This window comes from Bos javanicus, chromosome 23 (genome assembly GCF_032452875.1).
Source record: "Bos javanicus breed banteng chromosome 23, ARS-OSU_banteng_1.0, whole genome shotgun sequence".
Lineage (NCBI taxonomy): Eukaryota > Metazoa > Chordata > Mammalia > Artiodactyla > Bovidae > Bos > Bos javanicus.
The window spans coordinates 29,183,928-29,207,966 of NC_083890.1; the positions used below are offsets into that span (position 1 = coordinate 29,183,928).

The 24,039-nt window shown below is 46.5% G+C and overlaps 2 protein-coding genes across 15 annotated transcripts in view; one reads left to right on the forward strand and one right to left on the reverse strand.

Moving 5' to 3' along the window:
- The window catches only part of GABBR1 (gamma-aminobutyric acid type B receptor subunit 1), a 28,828-nt gene extending 24,824 nt beyond the window's left edge, over positions 1 to 4,004 (forward strand). Inside the window, exons 20-23 of the mRNA XM_061398586.1 lie at positions 322 to 449; positions 1,431 to 1,559; positions 1,749 to 1,892; positions 2,597 to 4,004. Coding sequence (XP_061254570.1) covers positions 322 to 449; positions 1,431 to 1,559; positions 1,749 to 1,892; positions 2,597 to 2,770 — 575 coding nt within the window. The 3' untranslated portion in view covers positions 2,771 to 4,004. The remainder of the gene's footprint in view (positions 1 to 321; positions 450 to 1,430; positions 1,560 to 1,748; positions 1,893 to 2,596) is intronic.
- Positions 4,005 to 14,050: 10,046 nt separating this feature from the next.
- LOC133236524 (protein C19orf12 homolog) overlaps positions 14,051 to 24,039 on the reverse strand; it is a 60,919-nt gene continuing 50,930 nt past the window's right edge. For 6 of the 14 annotated variants that reach the window (XM_061398600.1, XM_061398596.1, XM_061398592.1 and 3 more), the window contains one exon: positions 14,459 to 15,214. In XM_061398600.1, the coding sequence (XP_061254584.1) occupies positions 14,654 to 15,214 (561 nt within the window). In that variant the 3' untranslated portion in view covers positions 14,459 to 14,653. Of the gene's footprint in view, positions 15,215 to 24,039 lie in introns of all 14 variants that reach the window. The other 8 variants (XM_061398601.1, XM_061398604.1, XM_061398603.1 and 5 more) reach the window with 3 other exon arrangements.

Sequence of the window (24,039 nt, forward strand, 5' to 3'; positions counted from 1 at the left end):
CCTTTTAATATCACTCTGACCACAAATGGCAAACCTGCCCTCAGCGTGGAAAGCCATCTTCCCACTCATAGGGTGAGGAGGTGAGACACTGTGTGTACTGACAACCACTCATGACCATCATCGTCCTGTGTGATGGGGCTCTTGTCCCAGGAGGAAGCAATGAGGTCAGGGCGAGTTGGGTGGACCCGGGGGCAGTGGACAGGGAGGGGCATACTAGGTCAGAGGGGCTGGGTTGGAGAGGAGACCCCCATGTCACTGCCATCAGAAGGAGCACAGAGAAGTGGGGAGTGAGTGGAGGATAACCCTTCCCTGCCATCCTAGGGATCTTCTATGGTTACAAGGGGCTACTGCTGCTGCTGGGTATCTTTCTTGCTTATGAGACCAAGAGTGTGTCCACCGAGAAGATCAATGACCACCGGGCTGTGGGCATGGCCATCTACAATGTGGCGGTGAGCTCCCTGGACACCTGGCATTGACCATGGGGACTGGCCACAGCAACCCAGATGGGGGTGGCCTGGGAAGAATGAGGTGCCCGGTGTGGGGTCAGTTGGGTAGAAGTCTTAAAACGTTTTCTAATGCCTTGGGTTTGAAAAGCCCTTTATAAATGTATAAAGTGCACATCAATCTTCGTACAACCACCCAGTGATGTGGTGATTAGCATCCCCACTAGACAGATGCGGAAGCAGAAACAGGTGAAATTCCTCATCTGTGGTTCCCAAGCTGGAATCTGAATGAGATTTCCTGCCGGGGATGCTCAGGACTGGCTCTTAAGGACTCTGATGTGTGTACAGAGATCCTGGGGGCTCCTGTCTGGAGGGAGGGGCTGTCCTAGAGCTGGAGCTGGTTTGGGACAGTTTATCTGGGATTCTTACCAACCTACATTTGAGGATGAACCTGACTATTGTTGTTCAGTCGCTAAGTCATGTCCTACTCTTTGAGACCCCATGGACTTCCCTGTCCTCCTCTATCTCCCAGAGTCTGCTCAAAATCATGTCCACTGAGTCAGTGATGCCATCCAACCATCTCATCCTTGGCTGCCTCCTTCTCCTTTGCTTTCAGTCTTTCCCAGCATCAGGGTTTTCCCCAGTGAATCAGCTCTTCCCATCAGGTGGCCAAAGTATTGGAGCTTCAGCTTCAGCATCAGTACTTCCAGTGAATATTCAGGGTTGATTTCCTATAGGTTTGACTGGTTTGATGTCCTTGCTGTCCAAAGGACTCTCAAGAGTCTTCTTCAGCACCCCACAATTCAAAAGCATCAGTTCTTCAGTGCTCAGCCTTCTTTATGGTTCAACTCTCACATCCCGACTTTGGGTCTTTTTTGAATGGAAAGTTCCCCAGGAACCTGTCCCCATAGACTTTTCTGGGGGAAGAAGGCCCTGGCTCTTGTCTAAGCCAGCAGGCCTGTGACCCCACACACGCTTTGCCCCCAGGTTCTATGCCTTATCACTGCCCCGGTCACCATGATTCTGTCGAGCCAGCAGGATGCTGCCTTCGCCTTCGCCTCTCTCGCCATAGTTTTCTCCTCCTATATCACCCTGGTGGTGCTCTTTGTGCCCAAGGTATGGCTCTGGTTGTCCTCCAAGCCTCTCCAGCCCCTGTCCCCTCTGTGTCCCTACTTCCCTTCCTCCCACTTCGTCTGTTTTGGGCCCAGCTCCCTCTTGTTTTCCTTCCTTCCAATTGCAACCCACCATGAGCTAATTGCTGACAGTCCGTGCTGGCCCATCCACACCCCCAACTCCTGCTCCCAGATGCGCAGGCTGATCACCCGAGGGGAGTGGCAGTCGGAGGCACAGGACACCATGAAGACAGGGTCCTCGACCAACAACAACGAGGAGGAGAAGTCCAGGCTGTTGGAGAAGGAGAACCGCGAGCTGGAGAAGATCATCGCCGAGGTACGTGGTGAAGGCAGAGGTGGCGGCAGGTCAGGGAGGCCCACGTTTCGGGTGGGGTCAGGCTTCCAGAGGTAGAGCTTGAGATCGGGGTTCCTGTGCACGTGATTTACCAAGGGAGGGTCTCAGGAGACAAGCTGCCAGGGAGTAAGTGGAAGAGGACAGGGAAGGGGAGAAGGTGGAGTCAGTCTCAGGTAAAAATCTGGTCAAGAGCAGGCCTCAGCGGGTAGAGGGGCTCTAGAGCAGGATCTGCATTGTTGACTCCGCCTCCTGGAGGCGAGGGCGTGGCCCTGGGCTGGGCGTGGCTGGTTGTGGGGGTTGAGTATACACTCCAGTGAGAGGGGTCTGGGCAGATATACAGGGTGTTTGCAGTGCCCCCAGCGGGAGTTAGGGGCCAGTGCAATGTTAGGCTGGGGGTGTTCAAACTGGGTTGGCATTAATCTGTTGAGTGCGTTACCGGAAGCGGAAGCTATGTGCTCGGCCCTTTTTCCCCTCCCCTACCCCCTTTCTTTCGCTGATCTCAACTGCTGCCCCACTGTGTTCAGTGTGTGCTTTCGGCTCTCCCTGTTCCTGCCTGATGGTTCCTGTTCCTTTCTTCTGTCCGTCTTCCCCTCCCTCTCCCCCACATTTTTCTCTGCTTCTCCTTCCCTCCTCCTACCCTTTCCTGACTTCTCTCTCCCACTCGCCCGGTTGTGTTCTTCTTCCAGAAAGAGGAGCGGGTCTCTGAACTGCGCCATCAGCTCCAGTCTCGGCAGCAGCTCCGATCCCGGCGTCACCCTCCGACACCCCCAGACCCCTCGGGGGGCCTGCCCAGGGGGCCCCCTGAGCCCCCTGACCGGCTTAGCTGTGATGGAAGTCGAGTCCACTTGCTTTACAAGTGAGGGAGGTGTGAGGGGGGACAGGCAAGTAGGGGGAGGGAGAGGGAGAAGGAGAAGGGCGGGAGCTCGGGACGAAGCAGGGGATCCCTACCCTAGGTGGGAAGAACACCGTTCCATCCCATCTCTTGTAAATACCTGCCCCTCTTGAGTCCCAGAGTCCCAGGTTCCAGCGTCGTCTGAGTCTCCAGTGCTGTGGGAGCCGGGCCCTGTTCTCTCATTCATTCGTATCATTGTCTATCTCTACTTCATAATCGAGTTTGTACCCGGCTTGAAGCTTCTCACTCACTGGCTCCTTGGTGCCTCAGGACACACACCCCCTCTTCTTTTCCTCTGGTTGCCACGACAACCCAGCAGCCCCCTCGCCTTTGTGCTCTGCTCCCACCGGCAGGGGCCTCCCCAGAGTGCTCTCCCCGTGGCAACAGGGCCTGGCCATTTCTCTCACCATCCTCATCTCCTTCCAACCCACTTGTCCCTCCACACAGCCACACGTTTTATCCCTCTTGAATTTAGCTTTTGCAAGGCACTCACTCTTTTTGTCAAGGCTCACATGCTCCTTCCCTCTTCCAACACACATCTATCCTCCCTGTTCTCACTTTCTTGTTTGCACATGCGTTTCACATGTGCTCTCTCCACCCTTCCCGTGGCTACACGTGCCCTGCTGTATTCCCTTCGCTCATGGCTGCGTGTGCCCCCTCATGGTCATGGATATGCCCTTGGGAGAGCTGTGTGGGTGGGCGTGTGCCATTTGTACACGTCCAAGTTTACCTGTGCACTTGCCCTATGTGCCCTCGTGTACCCTCTTCTTTTTGCACCTTAAAATCATTGTGTTCTTCCAGCAGAGCCATATGCACCCACCCTGCACATTGTTGCAGACTTTCCCCCGATTCCCACCTGGTGGGGCCGTCCACGTCTGGGTCCACATCACACTCGGTTTCTGCTTGCACTCACCCTGTTCTCCTTTGTGCTCTGGAGCATCCTCGGTCCACACTCACAATCCTCCTCTACAAGAGTGTTCCCTTCGGTTTTGTATTTTTCTGAGGGAAAGAAAGGAGAAGAAATGGGGGCAGGTTGGGGGAGCTCCTTGCAGTGGGTGGTTGGTGAAAAGCCTGACCAAAGGAAGGCACCCCTGACTGTGGAGGTGGAAGATGGTCCTGTGTGGCAGGAGATGGTGTCCTTTTTGCACTGTGGTGTCTTGGGGGAAGGAGCTCCCCAAATCTCAATAAACCAGTGAATGGAGTGACTCGTCCCTTACTGTGAACCGAATGGGCTTCAGCCCAAGGAGGGAGGCTCTGGGGGGCCCCCGCATTGATGAAAAGGCACTTCAGTGGAGGGATGGACAGAGGTGTTGATCCATCGAGGGCTTAGCAGGGCAAAGCAGGACACAGTTAGGGCTGAGATTAGTGAGGGGTGACATAACAGGTTAAAAGTGTGGGCTGGAGTCAAACTCCCAGAGCTTCAGATTCTACCACACACAAAAAACATTCCCAATCTCTAGTCTCCACGTCCTCACGTGTGAACGTAATAGTCATCGTCCCCACCACCATCTTCATATCCATCCCTCTGTGGAGTGGATGCCAGGACGAGTGCTCACGATGGTTCTTGGCTCACGGAGCATGTTGGGTAAACAAGCCACTGTCACTGTTTAATGAGGTCTCTGACAGTGATGGGCATGTATTGGGAGCCTGGAGCATGTGGCTGAACAGATGTGAGGGCTATTCCTCCTAGGAATTGAGGATAATAATAAAACATGACCGCTCAGAGGTAGCAGATTAGATGGTCCCTGAGTTCTTCCAGGCTGAAAAGTCATTGAGAACTCTGAGCATCTTGGCAGGAGTTTGCTGTCCACATGAAAGAAAGTCCTCAATGGCCAATGGAAACAAAACATTGCTCGACAATTTTGTAATTTTTTGTGTCCCCTTGGAGAAGTGGTTTTTTTTTTTTTTCCGAAGCTCTGTTTCTCTCCTTCCCCATAGCATTGATTTTTTTAAAAGTGATTTTCATATATTTTTTCCGAAAGTGCTGCAAGGATTGGATGGGCTCTGTCATTTCACCACCCTATTTAATAGCCAATTTCTGAAGTTTCCCAAGAGCAGGGGAAGTTAAATCTTGGACCAGTACTTGAAAACCATTTCACTGTGAGTATCCGCTTTGGATCACTAGGATTTATATCGAGTTGCCCTTCATCCCACAATGGAGCATTCTCAAGGCAAAGGAAAGAGGCCTGTGGAAGAGGTCAGCTGGTAGTGTAGAAAATGGACAGTTGGCTTCAGAAGCAGTAGTGGGAGCTACCTCCCAGCCCTGGGCAGAACAGAAAAGACTAGAGTTAACCACCTTGAACTTTCCTTGTACTTGTTGTTTAGTCACTAAGTGGTGTCTGACTCTTTACAGCCCTGTGAACTATACCCTGCTGGGCTCCTCTGTCCATGGGATTTCCCAGGCAAGAATACTGGGGTGGCTTGCCATTTCCTTCTCCAGCGAAATCTTCCCGACCAGGTATTGAACCTGCGTTTCCTGCTTGGCAGGTGGGTTCTTTACTACTGAGCCACCTTGGAAGCCCTCTTTGCACTTAGCAGGGCTGCGGATTAGAGAAGATCAGTTCTACTGTGCCGTGGTTAAGCCAGACATTCTTGGCTGGCAGCACAGACAGGGGCCAGGTCAAATGGTAGGGCTAGCGGAGGCCCCTGGTGTGGGGAGGAAGTGTGTGACTACTACTCAGCAGTTCTGGGAAGAGCTCCCTTGGCCTCTCCAGCCCTGCTGGGTCAGGGTGGGCTTCACCCCTGGGCTTTCAGATCTGACTGTAGAACATCTTGAACTCTAGACTGTCTGCCAGACTTCAGTGGCCCCTGCTCTGCCTTGACTTGGGTCTTTTGCCTCCCTGCCCTGATCACTTATTAACAGGAAGTATTTTGTGAACACTTTGCTGCTATGTTAGTTTTACTATTTTTTTTTTTCAGTCAATCAGGTTTTGATGGGGAAATTATGGTGGTAGGTGCTTGTCTAGGCCTTGGGGTAGAGCAGTGGGCAGGGCTTCCCTCGTAGCTCAGTCAAAAAAGAATCTACCTGCAATGCAGGAGACCCAGGTTTGATTCCTGGGTTGGGAAGATCCCCTGGAAAAAGAAATGGCAACCCATTCCAGTATTCTTGCTGAGAAATCCCATGGACAGAGGAACTTGGCAGGCTACAGTCCGTGGGGTCGCAAGAGTTGGACAGGATTTAGCAACTAAACGATACCAGAGCAGTAGGCAAGATGGGCTTTTGTGGGATGTACCTTCTCAAAGTGGAAAGTTGAAGTAAGTAGGCAGGTAAATTAAACAAGGTAGCTTGAGAGAACAGCCAGGAGTGTCGGCACCTCACAGTTGTTAGTTCTGCTGCTCGGGACTGTGCCGAGGGAAGGGGTCATGTGCTCATGTCTGTTTTCTGGCAAGGAGACTGCAACTCCAAGAGGAAGACTCTGGTCCAGGGTCACACAGTTGATGAGAGGAGACAGCATCCAGGTTGAGTGAATTAGTGTCTGTTGCTGCATAACCTGTTACCCCAAAACAGTGGCTTAAGAAAATAATCATTTATTATGGCTCATGGCTTTGTGGGTCAGGAACTCAGGGGACAGTGGAGAGATTTGAAGGTTGGGGGCTGGAATCCTCAGAAGGGCCTCAAGATGGGAGTTGGTTAAGACCTCAGCTGGGACTGTGGACTGGAACCCCTACACCTGGCCTTTGCATGCACTCTGGGATTCCTTATAACATGGTGCCTGGGTTCCAAAGGCAAGGGTTGGAGCCAGCTAGGTTGAAGCCCAACTTTTTTTCTGACACAGCCTTGTACATCACATAGCATCCATTGTCGGGGCAGTCACAAGGCCATGCCCAGATTCAAGGAGAGGAAGAACGGACCTCACTTCATGCTGGGCTAAGCATCAGTCCCGCTGTGAAAAGAACATGTGGGATGGGATAAATATGTTGCTGCAGCCTTCTTTGGAAAGAATGATCCACTGCATCTGGTCTGTCTACTCCAAAGCCAGTGTTCATGGCACCTCACACGCTGCCATGTTCCCACCCAGGCCCATCACCCAGGCGTTGCTTGCTGTTTGCTGCCTTTCAGTCTCTTTCTGGGTCTTTGGTTGCTTCTGGATGCTTCAGGGCCAGCAGTAGTCCCACTCCTAGCCCTTCCTGCCAACTGTAGTTCGTCCTACGGTCCATTGTAATTTTAGGCCACTCTGGATAGAGTTTATTCTCTCTGGTTTTTGAAACAGGAAATCCTCTTTGTTCTTCAGGTTCCATTAACCCAAGGGGAATCGGAGAGTGGGCTTCATATCAGACAGCGCTCTCCCCTACCCCACCAGCAGGGTTGATTTTCAAAATACTTAATCAATGAAGCATCCACTTACACAGCCCATGGAGCAAGGAAGGGAACCCCCAAAGATGAAAGGGCTGCCACCGAGAACCGCATGGAGGCCTCCCCGAGAGGGCGCTGTGCTGGGACCGAGTGGCAGTAAAGCTAAGCAGGACAGGAGTGTTCTTGGGGTGGAGGGGAGGAGAAATAATCTTTTTCGTCTAGAACCCATCTAGGTTCTTTATTTAGCTGGGGCCCTGGAAATGAGACCAACAAAAGACAGATTAACAGGAGAAAAACAGAAGTTTATTACCATGTGCATCGTGCATGCACGTGGGAATAGTCAGTGATGAGAAACCCAGAGAGACCATTAGAACTGGGGCTTATATACCATTTTAGGCTAAACAAAGGAAAAGGGGTTTTGAGCTTCCGGGTGGAGGCAAGTTTTGGGAAAGCGATCAGGAAAAGTGTGTGCTAAGTCAGTCGCTTCCATTGTGTCTGACTGTTTGCGACCCCATGGACTGTAGCCTGCCAGGCTCCTCTGTCTGTGGGATTCTCCAGGCAATATTATTGGAGTCGGTTGCCATTTCCTCCTCCAGGGGATCTTCCCGACCCAGGGGTTGAACCTGCATCTCTTAATCTACTGTATTGGCAGGCAGGTTCTTTACCACTAGTGCCACAGGGGAAGGAAAAGTGTAGTCAGTAAGTATTGTTACTAAGGTTTGTCATGCAGATTTAAGCCAGTTCCCTCTCCTTAAGAGTGTTGTTAAAACTCCTTTTCCAGGTACATGATGGGGAGACGCCTTAATAAATGCAAATTTCTTTTATAAAAAGAAAGCCTGTGCTCTGTTTTAGAGCTTTTCCCACAGCTGCAGGTTAATGGCCTTTAGCTTAAAATAACCTATATGCCAAAGAGACATGTTCTGGGGTAGCATATCCTGGAACCTTTCAGGCATGAGTGATGAATTCCGGTCAGGGCAACTGGGAAGGCTGGCTTCCGTGGGTGCTGGAGGGACACAACAGAAGCTGGGCTTATGCTTCCGGACCTATTCATGGTGCAGTGAGCCCCTCATAAGTGAACTGGAGGTTATACCCTGAGGTTCCTGAATAAGGTCCTTTAAGTGCTTCCAGGGCTTTCCAGGCAGCACTAGTGGTAAAGAATCTGCCTGCCAATGCTGGAGACTCAAGAGTTCCATCCCTGGGTTGGGAAGGTTCCCTTAGGGAAGGGCGTGGCAACACACTCCTGTATTCTTGCCTGGAGAATCCCCTGGGCAGAGGAGCCTGGGGAGCTAGTCCATGGGGTCGCAAAGAGTCTGACATGACTGAAGTGACTGAACTCAAGTGCTTCCAACTCGTGTGTCCTACTGGATAGGGAAGTGCCCACATTCACAGGACGTAAATCTTATAGTCTTTAATTGTCTGTAAGGGTATCCCTTTTTCCACTTGTATCCAATTCAATAGCTTCTACATGTTTCTAAAATAACTTACATTTTCCTTTTTAATCATTTGGCTCACTGGTGTAACTCCTCACCTCACATCTTTCCATCTTAATGCACAACATACATTAGCTCATTTCCACACAGCAAATTGGCAAATATTTCATGTTAATATTGTTCCCTCTGCTGTGTTTCAAACCTTTGGAAAAATTCTCTGATACCCACACCACCCACACATCCGCACACTTTATTCTTTCATTCTCTATGCCTTTGGCCTCATACTTGCCCCCAGCTCAGTTGTGTGCATGCTAAGTCGCTTCAGTCTTGTTCAGTTCTCTGCGACCCTATGGACTGTAGTCCACCAGGCTCCTCTGTCCATGGGATTCTCCAGGTGACAGGTGAGAATACTAGAGTGGGTTGCCATGCCCTTCTCCAGGGGACCGTCCTGACCCAGGGATTGAACCCGTGTCTCCTGCATTGGCAGGCGGGTTCTTTAGCACGGGTGCCACCTGGGGAGCCCCAACTCAGTTGTGTAGTGGTTACTTATGTTGGAATTGTGTCTCTGACCATTTCAACCTGCTTCAAACACTCTGAGGGTTGTGACTGAGTGAACTTGTGCTGGATTTTCTCCTGGAGTATCCAGTAGATAACTGTCCGCACAGACTGAATGCATTTGGAATGTTAGTCTTAAAGCCTCTGTTAAACCATTTATTGAACAAATTAGGTTTCATGAAAGCAGATTATTTACACTTCTTTTAATTCTCTGTTGTATTTCCCCTAGAATCTCTAGAAAGGATTTTCCTGTATGAGGACATTAGAGCTTTTGGGCATGGGTAGCTGATAAACAGACAAAAAGAGCAGAAATTTCCAGGTCCCACTGAGAGAAAGAGGACAGAGGTGATCATGAGAAAAATGTATTACATACGTGATTTGAAAAGTAGAACTAGGGTTGACATCACTTGTAGGGTTGAGATTAGGATTATTAAATTTAAAATGGGGGTCTACATTGAGATTAAGATACAATCTAATTAGGAGGCCAAGGAGTCAAGAACATTAGTCCATGAAGGCTAAAATGAAGATTAGGATTGAAATAGAGTTAATACTGCTGTGTTGTGCTGATTCCAGAGTAAATATTGAATCAAAGCCTTTTTGTGTTGGGACTAGAATAAAACTAGGCTTTTCCTTTTTCTTATTTTGTCAGCATGTGCCCAAGAGAATTTGGTATTGTCTTTGCCATGGAAAAGCGGCAGACAGCAACTGTGAGATTAGGATCCCACAACCCTTGACACATTCTTTAGAGACATTTACTCACTCATTCATTTATAGAACTAATTAGGGGCCAACTGTCTGCAACATTATGGTCTGTACTTTTGGGAGTCTGAAATCTAGTGGAGAACTGAGGAACACACCCCATAAGCTGTCCCCAAACTTCCTCCAGGCAGGCTATTGTTTCTTGTTCCCAGGGAACAAGAAGTTCCTTGGAGTGCCTGTAGGATGCTCTTAGGAACTCTCTCTTCCCTCTGCTCTTCCTTTCTCTCTTCCCTTCTCTCTGCTCTTGTTCAGGGAAGCAAACCTCCTTCAGCTGGGGGATCAAATTATTTCTAGATGGGGATATTTTCCTCAGAGTTCACCGAGAGCTTGAGACTTCTCACCTGGGCTAGGGAGACACTATTTGTATCCAACCGCAGGGTTGAGACCACGAGGACTGGAATCAGTCCTCTTGGGTCCACATATCTGACATGGTTCAACTGCTACTTAAACTCTGCATTTGGGAGAGGATGAGATGGCTGGATGGCATCACCAACTCAATGGACATGAGTCTGAGTGAACTCCGGGAGTTGGTGATGGACAGGGAGGCCTGGCATGCTGCAATTCATGGGGTCGCAGAGTCAGACACGACTGAACTGAACTGAATATTATCTGTTTCATAGTGTTGTACCATAGATTAAATGTGTAGGCCACTTTAATTTACCCCTGGGATATCATACTCACTATATAAATACCTAATAATAACAATTATGATAATTATCATCTTTCTGAGCAAGAGCACAGGACTGATAACCACGGTGGACCACTGCTAGGTCTTAGGTCAGGAGTCTGGGATGCTAGATGCAATATCACATTATGCCATTAGATGGCACCAAACCCACACTGTCCAAACATTGACTCCTGAATCCTTGTCTCAATCACATTAATAATGGGTTCTGCCTAATGAAGATAAACGGGAGAACTATATAAATACATTGCTGTGTTGGGGGGAAGAAGGTTCTTTCCTGAACAATAAAAATAGAAGATTATAATTTATAATTTAAGAACAGTGAATATGACTTTTAAAATGTTATCCTTATAATGATACCTGTCAGGGACCATGCAGTAGAAAGATTTCTATGTGACTTTGATCTATCACATCACCCATGATGGTTTCTATATCATTAGGAAATTTGATTCAGCATCATCCTGAGAGTTAAAAGTCTTCTGCATCCACTTTTAGTTTGTTTGAAAAATATTTATTGGGACTTCCCTGGTGGTCCAGTGGTTAAGGCCCCATGCTTCCAGTGCAGTGGTTCAGGTTCAATCCCTAGTCAGAGAACTATGATCCCACATGCTTTGTGATGTGGTCAAAAAAATTAAATGAGAAGTATTTATTAAATTACAGCTAGGAACCTCAGAGGTCATCTAGGCTCAAAGTCTTCCTTTTACACATGAAAATATTGAGGTAGAGGGAAATGAAGTGACTTCCTCATATCAAGTCACTGGTCAAACGCAGTTTTGCTAGGTGGAACCCGGGTCTCCTGACTAAGGGTGTTTCCTCTACCCAGATGACTCTGGATTTAAAGGCTGCTACAGATGTGCTCTGCAAAAAGTTGGACACATGTGCTGATCTGTGTTGCTCAAAATCATCACACTAAATGGTAAGCAGGAGTGGCATGGACTTTGGACACAGTCTGGAAGAGAGATTCAGCAGATTAAAATTCAGTAGTCAGCAGTATATTGGGTTGTATTAATAGAGGTAGAGCACCTGACACAAAGAAGGTGATAGTTGTGATCTACCCAGTGTTGGTTATACCAGCCTGGGACATTGCATCTGTTTTCAGGCAGAACACACTTTCAAAGAAGGGGATTGGGAGGCTCAAAGAGAAATCTGTCTTCAAATATCTGAAGGGCTTTCATGTGAGAGGAAGATTAGATTTCTACTTTGGCCCGGAGGAGTACAATCAGAAGCAGGGAAGCAGCAGAAGAGCACTAGTTTGGAAATCAAACAGGCTTGAGTACACAGGGCCACTCACTAGCTATGACTTTGGGATGATTTACCTTATTGAGCCCAAGTTTATTTATTTATAGGAGGGAGATTCTATCTTCCTCATAGAATTTTCTGGTAAATACTTCAACTAGGGTATACTAATATTTGGCTGCCTTCCTAAACTAAGGGTTCAGATCTGTAAATGAGCTCCAGTGGACACCTAAGCATGTGTGTGCTGAGGTCCGTTCTCCTTCCCCACTCCCCATGGTCTGGGTTTTCCTTTGCTTGTAAGGGATACATCACCCTGTGTGTGTTGTCCTTCCCAACTTTCCTGGAATTTCCTGCTTTAGGGCAACCACAGCACAGAGAAGCACTGCCTCCTGCTGGGCTTCTCCAACTGACCCTCCCTGCAGCCTGTCCTTTCCGCCCTCCTCCTCTGCTACCTCCTGATTGTAATTGGCAACTCGGCGCTGGTGCTGCTGGCAGTGTGCGCCCATGTACTACTTCCTCTGCCATCTGTCCCTGGTGGATATAGGCTTCACCACGAGCCTGGTGCCACCCCTGCTGGCCAACGTGCATTGCCAGGTGCTGAGGCTGGAGCGTGGTGGCTGCCTGGCACAGCTGTGTGCATCGCTGGTGCTGGGCTCGGCTGAGTGTGTCCTCCTGGCGGTGATGGCTCTGGACCATGCGGCTGCTGGTGCGGTCTGCCGTCATCCTGGCCTACCTGCAGCCGTGGCCCATGCTGTATGGGGCATGAGGATCAGAGGCAGCTGCAGAAAAGTAGTGGGCACCTGTAGGTTTCACCTGACAACCACCTGCCTGTTCCATTGATCTGCCATCTACCCCTACCTGCAACCCACGCACAGGTACAACCAGCGTTGGACAAATTCATTTCTCTTCTCTACACTGTAGTCACATCCGCCCTCAACCCACTCCTTACCACCCTCAGGAATAAGGAAGTGAAGGGGGCACCGAAGAGGTACCTGGAGGGTGTGGGGAGAGGGCAAGACGCACAGTGAGTCAGGCAGGGAAGGAAGGAGGGGAGTGTTATCCCAGGGCCCAAGGATGGGAATGCCCACTGGAAAGTCGTCAGTTTAGCCTTCAGGCTGTTCATTTCTCCATGAGAATCTGTAAGGTTTGTCCTTAAGCAGCCGATGGTTGATGGGGGAGAGCCCTTCCTCCCATCAGGAAAGGTTCATGTGCTTCTAGGGAAGTGTCTATATCTGTACACATGCAGGTTTAGTGTTGGTGGAGATGGTCCTCAGCCTCTCTCTAAGCCAGTAAGGAGAGAATACATGATTTGAGGAAGAATTTCACCATCCTCAGGGGATGCTATAACCAACCCTCCCACCTCCCCCCGATCCAGAGATTCCATGTGCTAAAAGGATGTACGACTCGATCGCGGCTGTTAGAAGAGACCATGGAAGACCCCGTGGCCTGCTATCAGAGTATCCCCAAATGACAAGAGGGTCATGGATTTTTCCCTGCAAGAGACCCCATCCAGAAGCATAAGCCCTGGTCTCTCGTCTCAGGGAATCAGTCCAACCAAATGTCCACTTGCCCACTTAAATGGTGCCCACCCCAGGACATTTGATTCATAGTCGTGATGAATAACACCTATGAGTGTGCTTTGTGCTGAGTGGGGTTAAGTTCAGAAACACTTCTGCAGGAAGTGGTTCTTGAGACAGTTATAAAGAAGGGAAGAGACTAGTAGGGGAGAGGGTGAACATATATCAGGTCAAGAGAAAAGCATACATGTGATCAGGAGGGAGACTTGAAGTGGTGACAGAGGAGGAAAAGAAGGGGATGAGATGGAGGAAGCAGAGAGGGGAACACTCCACTAGCCAGACTGTGGGCAGAGTATTGGGTCAACCCAGAAACCAATCTCCGCCCCCCTCACTCAACCCAGAGAAGACCTGCTAGGGCCTAAGGCAGGCAGGAAAGAGACTGCTCCCCAATACCCCACCTTTCTGAAAGTGTTCCCACCTCCAGCATATCTATTCCCCAAGAGCTCCCACCAGAGGCATAAAATTTCTAGATCCCCAAGATGAATATCTTGCCATGATCACCATAATCTCCAGAAATAAGAACCATTTAAGTGGGTGTGAGAATAACAGGGGGCTTGGTACCAAGTTTCATTCATACCAAATAGCTTTTAAAGAGTCAAGAGGACTTTTGAATTGAATTTCTAAATTTTTATGAATAAACCTGCAATCATGTCAGAGTAAGTAATAACTCATTTCATAATAAACTATTTCACTCTTCTCTGTGAGTAGAAAGTGAGTTTGGTACAATGTTTATTTACTGATTTGACAGATGGAACACTGGGCTAAACATAGATGCAAATACAAATATGAGTAAAACATGAGACCCCCACCTAAAACTTACTATATTGTTGGATGGAAAAGAAATAGACATTTTGAGATAAATCAGAGGGAACCAAGAAAGGATTAAATTGTAAGCTTCCTTGAATGTTATCTCTAATTTGCCTTAAATTTTCATTTATTAGTTTATAGTATATTATACTTATATGAATTCTGTCATTTAGTCAATTACGTTAGAATCAGAGAATCCCTGAGCTAGAAATATTCTGCAGGTTTCCTCCCTACTCTGTCCACTCTTTGAGTTCTATTTATCTTTCTGATTAATTTTGAGAATTTTTCAAAGGATGTGATTAGTGAGTAAGAATAAAAAGGATAAACGGTCTTTTACTCTGGGTATCACTGCACTCCCAGGATGGTCATCCATCAATGCAGAAAAAGTAAATTATCTTTGCTGTACCCCACAAAAAACTGTGACATTGCAAATCAGTTATACATCAACCATAACAAATTTGGAATCATCCAAATGGACTCTGCTTCCCAGGGCAGAGGCCTACTTGTCCTACTTCATTTCTAATCCCAGCTCCTTGATGAAATAGTTATTCAGCATATCCACCAGCTGCTTCTGCAGGGTCTTACTGCCCATGACTAGCATGGTCAGCTGCTCAACACTTGTCCAGGACAGGTTCCTAAGGATGGCAATGGTATTGATAAAGAGCCTCTTCTGTTTGTCAGCTGGTAGCTCCATTATGATCTGAGGAACTGGCTTAAACTTTCCACTCATCATCCATGAACCTAACAGACCCCCGACGGCTCCTCCAATGGCTATTCCTGGTGGACCGCCCACCAAACCACCCACAGCGGCCACAGTCCCAGTAACTAGGCCACCCAACAAGGAGTACTTGAAGGCCACCTTTATCTTCCTCTTCTCAGAGACAGAGCACAGCAGCCTCATGATGTCCTTCACTGCATCATCAATGTTAGGCATGTAGGCCCCATCCTCTCGGGATCCTCTGGGGGTCCTCTGGGGTCTTACGGTCTTCAAACTCCTTGGAAGGACTTTATTTTTCACAGGAACCTGGGCTTCAGATCGAGAGTGGTCACTGATGTTCTTCACTCTGTTCTGTGAGAGGGCAGTGAAGCTCTTTAATTTCCCTTGCTCAGACTGGACGTTCACCGGGACAACGAAGGACAGGAGACAATTACCTACAGTACCTGCTACCATTTGCATCCTTTATTCCCCCTTCTTATTATTCCCACCCTTCAATGCCTGCCTGATCCTCCTCATCCATTCCAACAAGCTGTATCCCTTCCTTCTTTGGAATTTTCCAGGTTATAAGGCAAGAAAAACTGTCCTATTCCTTTGTGATCATACCTGTTATCCATTCCAAAATATTTCAATGATTTCCCACCTCACTTGCCTATTTCCTATCCATACAAAGTTTGTCAGAGGTCAAAATTCACTGCAAATTGGAATTGACATAAAAATAGATACCTAATGAGAACTTACTGTATAGCACAGGGAACTTCTACTCAGTGCTTTGTGTTGAACTAAATGGGAAGAAAATCCAAAAAAAACAGGTGCTATATATGCACATATACCTGATTGACTTTGCTGTACAGCAGAAAGTAACACGACGTTGTGAAGACACTGTGTGTGTGTGTGTGTGTGTGTGTGTGTGTGTACGGGCACGTACACATGTGCTTAGTCATGTCTGACTCTTTGCAGCCCTATGGACTGTAGTCTGCCAGGCTCTTCTGTCCATGTGATTTTCCAGACAAGAATATTGGACTGTGTTTTCATTTCCTTCTCCAGGGGATCTTCCCAACCCAGGGATGGATCCTGGATTTCTTGTGTCTCCTGCTATGGCAGGCAGTTTCTTTACCACTGAGACACCTGGGAAGCCACCTGGGAAGACATTATATTCCAATAAAATATTTTAAAAAATTAAATACAATCACAAAGTATCCAAAGATGTACACCAGATTTCCAAAAAGAGTTTCTCAGACTTGAGAACCTAATGAAATGCTCACAGGGCTTCCTCCTTGAATATGTTACAAGGAAATCCTGGTTAGAAGATGCATCCTCTGTCCTGTTAGTTTCTTTTTTAATTTCCCAGTGGTTTATAGTAATAGCTCATGTTTTATAAAGACACTATGTTCAATATAGGTGGAATCAATTTAAGAAGGAGAAACATCAACAACCTCAGGTATGCAGATGATACCACTATAATGGCAGAAAGCAAAGAGGAACTAAAGAGCCTCTTGATGAGGGTGAAGGAGGAGAGTGAAAGAGCTGGCTTAAAACTCATATTAAAAAAACTAAGACCATGGCATCCGTCCGCATTACTTCATGGCAAATAGAAGGGAAAAAGGTGGAAGTAGTGACAGATTTCCTCTTCTTGGGCTCTAAAATCACTGTGGATGGTGACGCAGCAATGAAATCAGAAGACCTCTGCTTCTTGGCAGGAAAGCTACGACAACCTAGTGTGTTGAAAGGCAGAGACATTACTGGCTGACAAAGGTCCATATAGTCAAGATTCAAGTCTATGGTCTTCCCAGTGGTTACATTCGGTTGTGGGAGCTGGACTGTAAAGGAGGCAGAGCACCAAAGAATTGATGCCTTAGAACTCTGGTGCTGGAGAAGACTCCTGAGAGGACCTTGGAGAGCAAGGAGATCAAACCAGTCAGTCTTAAAGGAAAGTCAGCCCTGAATACTTGTTGGAAGGACTAATCCTGAAGTTTAAACTCCAGTATTTCAGTCATCTGATGTGAATAGCGGACTCATTGGAAAAGTCCCTGATGCTGGGAAAGATTGAGGGCAGAAGGAGAAGAGGGCATCAGAGGATGAGATGGCTGGATGGCATCACTGATGCAATGGACATGAACTTGGGCAAACTCCAGGAGATGGTGAGGGACAGAGAGGCCTGGTGTGCTGCAGTCCATGAGGTTGCATAGAGTCAGACATGACTTGGCAACTGAACAGCAACAAAAATGTTCAATATTTGGGCTTCCCAGGTGGTACTATGGTAAAGAATCTTTCTGCTGTAATACTAGAAACTATAAAACTCTTAGAGGAGAACATAGGCAGAACACTCGATGACATAAATCAAAGCAAGATCCTCTATGACCCACCTCCTAGAGTAATGGAAATAAAAACAAAAGTAAAGATGTGCGACCTGATTAAACGTAAAAGCTTTTGGACAGCAAAGGAAACTATAAGCAAGATGAAAAGACAACCCTTGGAATGGGAGAAAATAATAGCAAATGAAACAACTGACAAAGGATTGACTTCCAAAATATACAAGCAGCTCATACAACTCAATACCAGGAAAACAAACAACCCAATCAAAAAGTGGGAAAAAGACCTAGACAGACATTTCTCCAAAGAAGACATACAGATGGCTAATAACCATGGAAAGATGCTCAACATCACTCATTATTAGAGAAATGCAAATCAAAACCACAATGAGATATCACCTCACAGCAGTCAGAATGGCCATCATCAAAAAGTTTACAAACAATAAATGCTGGAGAGGGTGTGGAGAAAAGGGAATGCCCTTGCACTGTTGGTGGGAATGTAAATTGATACAGCCACTGTTGAAGATGGTATGGAGATTCCTTAAAAAACTAGGAATAAAACCACCATATGACCCAGCAATCCCACTCCTAGGCATATACCTTGAGGAAAATAAGATTGAAAAAGACACATGTATCTCACTGTCCATTGTTGCAGTATTTGCAATAGCTAGAACATGGAAGCAATCTAGATGCCTATCGACAGATGAATGGATAAAGAAGTTGTGGTACATATACACAATGGAATATTACTCAGCCATAAAAAGGAATGCATTTGAGTCAGTTCTGATGAGGTGGATGAACCTAGAACCTATTATACAGAGCGCAGTGAGTCAGAAAGAGAAAGATAAATATCGTATTCTAACACACATATACAGAATCTAGAAAAATGGTTCTGAAGAATTTATTTACAGGGCAGCAATGGAGAAACAGACATAGAGAATAGACTTATGGACATGGGGAGTGAGGAGGAGAGGGTGAGATGTATGGAAAGAGTAACATGGAAACTTACATTACCATATGTAAGATGGATAGTCAATGGGAATTTGCTGTATGGCTCAGGAAACTCAAACAGGGGCTCTGTATCAACCTAGAGCGGTGGGATGGGGAGGGAGATGGGAGGGAGTTTCAAAAGGGAGGGGCTATATGTATACCTATGGCTGATTCATGTTGAGGTTTGACAGAAAACAACAAAAGTCTGTAAAGCAATTATCCTTCAGTAAAAAAATAAATTAAAAAATAAAAGAATCCTTCTGCCAATGCAGGAGACTTAAGAGGCATGGCTTTGGTCCCTAGGTCAGGAAGATCCCCTGAAAGAGGGCATGGAAACACACTCCAGTATTCTTTCCTGGCAAATCCCATGGACAAGGGAGCCTAGTGGGCTACAGTCCATGGGGTCACAAGGAGTCAGATACGACTGAAGTGACTTAGCATGCTCATGTTCAATATCACTTGCTCCTCTGTATTTCCTGTGTTTTTAAATTTACCTGTTGCAGAAAATGATCTCTTCCTTTAATTAAATCAGGGTTCCACTTACAGAAAGTAGGAGGCATATCTTACTTCAAAATTTTGAATGTGGGAACTTTAATCCCTATCTTGTCACTGGAATACTTCAGAGGACCTCTTCCAGGCTTCATTCAAAAATATCTTCCTAATCTAGATGCAACAGATATTTCTTTCCTGAAGTCTCACTCTTCTGTGCTAAGCATTACCGTCATGCCAAGTTCCTTCCAAGTGTTTACATTCTTATGTCAGTTAACAGCTCAGGTCATAAAGAATATAGGATAACAGAGTTATGTGAACCTCTCTCTGGGGACTAAAAGGAGATTTAAGAGCCTTGGATCCCTAAACAGAATAAGGGAAAAGGGAATCAAAACAGTATTTCCATAGTTTGAAGTTTTGCCAGCCCTGCTGAGCACAAAGGCCACTCCCACTTCATACCAGGTACCCTATCAGAGGCCACGCAAGGTCTCAATACCAGAGAACTCAGGGGCCCAACAACCACGTTCTCTTCACAGAAGCTTACTCCACATTGTGTAGGTATCCATGCCTGTCTCCTCCACTTTCAGATGTCTTCCCGGCCGCCCCATCTCCCCAGCACTGTCCCTCATGCACCCCAAGAGCTCCGTCATGTCTCGGAGGTCCTCTCTCTTTCCCCTCCACAGTATCAAATCCCAACTTACACCAGGGGCGGCAGCCATGCGCTCAAGACAGTAGAAATGGGAGAGAGAGCAAAGGACCTGGCCTCCCGTTTATAGAAGCAGCTAAAATCCTCTGCCTGTCTGCTGTGTGTGTGTCAGGCTTTCCTGGACCTTTTGTTCTTGCAAGTGCTGGAGAATTTACTGTCACTTTCTCTACAGTGGATTCTGTAAGCAGAAATGTCATCTAATCAAGCATGTCTCCTCTCAGCCAATCCATTGCCCTCCTTGTTCCTAATGTGAGATGACCCTTTTGTGTTGGAAATTGTTCTGTGCTTAACCACCCACCACTCCCAATCCTGACTTATATGTAGCTCTGGACCCTCAGTGGCTTGAAGACTTTGAACACTTGGTGGTTCTTTCAAGCTGTTATCAGCTGAAATCCTGATAACTTGGGCCTATTATTTAATCTCAATTATCTTCCTTTTTTACTGTATAAAATAGAAGTAGCAATCAATTTTCAGATGACTAAGATTAGAATTAATATATGAAAAGCAGTACAAATTTATATTCCAATCTGTCTTTACCTTGTGTAGAACCCTCAAAAAATCTCTTTTCTGATGTGAAATAAGGATAATAGTTATAGTTAATAAGCATAGTTAATAAGGATAAATGCATGAATGAATTATTAAATGAATGAATAAGGAAGTGAATAAAAAGTGAGAAATAACATTTACCTAGTACTTACTATATTTCAGAAGCTGCACAAGATATTATTAAATGGTAACTCATTAAAATTTAGCATTCTAATGAGGTAGGTATTAGTATTTTTGTTGATAAGCACACATCCTATTAGTAGTAGCTGGTAAGCAAGTGTTCAGATGTGAACCTTTATTTCTGCATTCCTTGTCTTCTCCTGTTGCGTCTCAGTGGAAAGAAAAATGAGGCATGTGTACACGTGTATGTTTTTTTATTACAGCACAGGTACAAGTTGAAGGAAGGAATAGAGAGAAAGGAAAGTAGGGGATGCATGGAGCCTTAGGATGAATGAAAGGAAGAAGCATTTAGGAGGTCTCTATGTGGGCCGGAGCATGCCTGGGTGGTGGGCCCTGCCCGGAAAAATCTATGTGTCTCCACTGGGTGGTGGGGAACAAAGAGTCCGTGAGTGCAGGACTCAGGCCTGGAGGAAGACTGCACCCTGGTGCAAAGGTAGAGAAGAACTGCTCTCCCAGAACCGTGAGTGACAAAAGATAACACTGTAAGGCAATTCCACAGCGCAGTAGAGAAACTGCTGCTGGAGCTGGGAATCTCCAGCTCACACAGGATCTGGATTCCGAGAAATGGTGTCTCTTCAAGGAATGAGAATAACAGATCTGGACTTTGATCTCTCTTTCCCCTCCTCCCTTCTTATGTGAAATTACCTCCCAGCCCAAGTCCAGGAGAAGGGGAGTTCTAAACGCCCCAGTGTCGCTTGCTGACCACAGGTTCTTCCTGGGATCTGACTCCTCTTTGTTTTTAACCAGAGCATCCATCTGACATTTTCCCATCAGTGTCACAAGAAACTTTTTCAGAGGCAAAAAGATTTCTTTTCCTTTGCCCCTCTAACAAATCCGGAAAATCAGCCAAGGCCAAAGATCATGCTGTGGAGATCTTGGCAGATTTTAAAATAAATGCCTTGGATATTCACAGCCTCCCAGCTCGGCCCTAGCTGATGGGGTGGTCTAGGGCTCGTCATTGTCCCCTCTGGGACTCCCTGGAGCAGATGTCTCTTTCCCACCTCTTTCATAAATGCCCATGAAAGAGGTTGTAAAACTGCTTTGGGATCAGAAATATTGCTTCAGAAATGCCAAGCAAACTCAATCAAAATGCACCTGGGAATTCTTATATAATGATGGTTAGGGGAAAAGTCTCTGCAGCACTGTCCCTCAGGCACCCTGAGAGCTCCGTCATGTCTCGGAGGTCCTCTCTCTTTCCCCTCCACAGTATCAAATCCCAACTTATACCAGGGGAGGCAGCCATCTCTGTGATCAAGAGAGTAGATATGGGAGAGAGAGCAAAGGAGCTGGCCTCCCATTTATAGAAGCAGCTAGGTTGGAAATCCTCTGCCTGCCTGCTGTATGTGTCAGGCTTTCCTGGACCCTTTGTTCTTGCAAGTGCTGGAGAATTTACTGTCACTTTCTCTACAGTGGATTCCATAAGCAGAAATGTCATCTAATCAAGCATGTCTCCTCTCAGCCAATCCACTGACCTCCTTGTTCCTAAAGTGAGATGACCCTTTTGTGTTGGAAATTGTTGTGTGCTTAACCACATCCTTAACCACTCCCAATCCTGACTTCTATGTAGCCCTGGACCCTCAGTGGCTTGATGACTTTGAACACTTGGTGGTCTTTTCCAGGTCTTTCCATCCTGGAGAACAGGGTTTACAGAAGTGTCCGTGTAATGAATGGGAGCCAAGAACTCATTTCAATATTTTGAAAACCTTAATCATATGTCATGTTCTCCTCTTTGAAGCTCTCACTAGAGAGTGAATCATGTTGGAAAACCTAATACTTATTTGAGTGTATTTTTTGGGGGAAGACATACGTTCTGAAACACATGAGTGTGAAGGGGGGAAGAATGCCAGATGGAATCGAGTGGAAACCTTGACCTGCCTTTTCTCCCTTCTGACAGCTCTCCAGGTCTTTCTCTCCCTGTGTTTAGAAAACATGATTGTGAGCTTTGACTGAGACACAGCAGTAAAGTGCTATCCCAAGTCCACAGTCCAGTAGGATCTAGGGATTCTGAAACCTCACCAGTGGCTAGGCAAAAAAGCTCAGATCAGGTTGAGGGTGATCTGGAAAGAGAAAAGCCCTGCATCAGGACAGGGATGGGGGAGGGACCTGGAAAGAGTAAGGAAGACTGAACAAGGCAGCCTATTTTCAAACTTTACTTGCACTCATTTAATTTCTTAAATCTCCACGCCACTTCTGGAAAGAGAAGAGGAAGTATGGATGCTTAAAACTGCTAAAATGAAATCATGTCTTCTCAGAACCTTTCTGTCTTGCCCTTCTGGCTCCAGGGGCCTGTGCCATGTTGGTGCCTATGTCTGCATTCTCAGGGGAAGCAGGGAACCTTGGTCAGAATCTCCAGGATGCTGAGCCCAGAAATGTCATTTACTGGGAATGATATCTGTGTGCCAATACCTCTGAGATCTCTACCCATAGCCCCCGCCCTGAGCTGCAGATCAGTGTATCTAGCCGCTTCCATGCATGGTTCTGTGGACTTCCCTGTGCATCCTTGAACTTGCCTGGCTCTCTGCCACCTGGGCACTGAGCACCCCTTTCCCTCCGACTCTACCCTCAACACCTTGGATTTATTAGAATATGCAATGTAAGCAGCATCTCCTCTAGGAAGTCCTCTCTGACTCTCTTCCACCCTCGCCCGGGTTATATGCTCATCTCCTGTCCTTTTCCAGACCCACTGCAAGCCTTCTAGAGCGTGTTCTCCAGCAATCAGGTCATCTGCACACTTGTCCTTTACCTTTAGTCAACAGTGGAAATCTTGAGGGTCATGACTGTGTCTGAATTATCCTATACGTTCAGCACTTCCCAGGCGTGTGGACGGACACAGGATGTACTTACTAACTGGGTACCAAATGCATGAATAGTTAATAAATGAATGAATAAGTGAGTAGAAAAGGAAACATTTCTTGAGTATTGATACCTCAAACTATAGATGCGGGTATACTGTTGATAGTAGTTTGGTACTTGGGTAAAAACAAACATATAGACCAGTGGAACAGAAACAAGAGGCCAAATGCAAGCCCGTGCATATGTGGTCAACACCTATTTCACAAGGGGGCCAAGAATGCTCAATGGGGAGAAGACAGACCTTTTAATAAATAGTGTTGGGAAAATGGGATGTCTGCATGATGAAAAACTGAAACAGATCTCAGTCCCTTCACAATGTTGAATGGAGTAAAGATTAAAATGTAAGACGTTTAAGCATAGAGCTCCTAGAATGAAATACAGAGGAAAAGGCCCTTGACATTGCCAGGGACTGAGGGTTTCAGGAAATGCGGAGGTGGATGTTCTGAGGGTACAAAGTCTCAGGTATGAAATGATAAGTTCTGGGAATCTAATGTTCAGTGTGTTGACCAGTGGTCCCCAACCCCAGGCAATGAACAGGAACCAAACCATGGCCTGTTAGGAGATGGGTTGCCCAGAGAAGGTGAATGGCAGGAGAAATGAAAACCATCCCTACCTTTCCCAGCACCCTGGCCGAGGTCCCTGGAAAAATTCTCTTCCACGCAACTAGTCCCTGGTGTCAAAAAGGTTGGGGAGTGCTGGTGTTGACCATAGTTAATATGATTGTATTGGATACTTAAAAGTTGCTGTGAGAATAGAATTTTAATGTTCTCACCACCATCACAATACAAAATGTTGATTATGAGATGAAGAATGTGCTAACCTTTTTGTGGTAAACACTTTGCCATGTATAGGTATATAAGTCGTAATATTATATGCTTTAAACTGACAAGCTGTTAAGTGAAAATTACTTCTCAATAAAACTGCAAAAATATAAAAATGAAGTTAGTGATCATGAATACCATGTGAAATTTCTCAACACAACTATGGCCTTTTCTTCATCCACAATCAACTGAACAGATGCAGGGAAAGGCTAGGATTTTAGCTGGATTTTATCATACACCTGTATAGAATGTGTGGAAAAAAAAAAAAGTAATTATAATGAC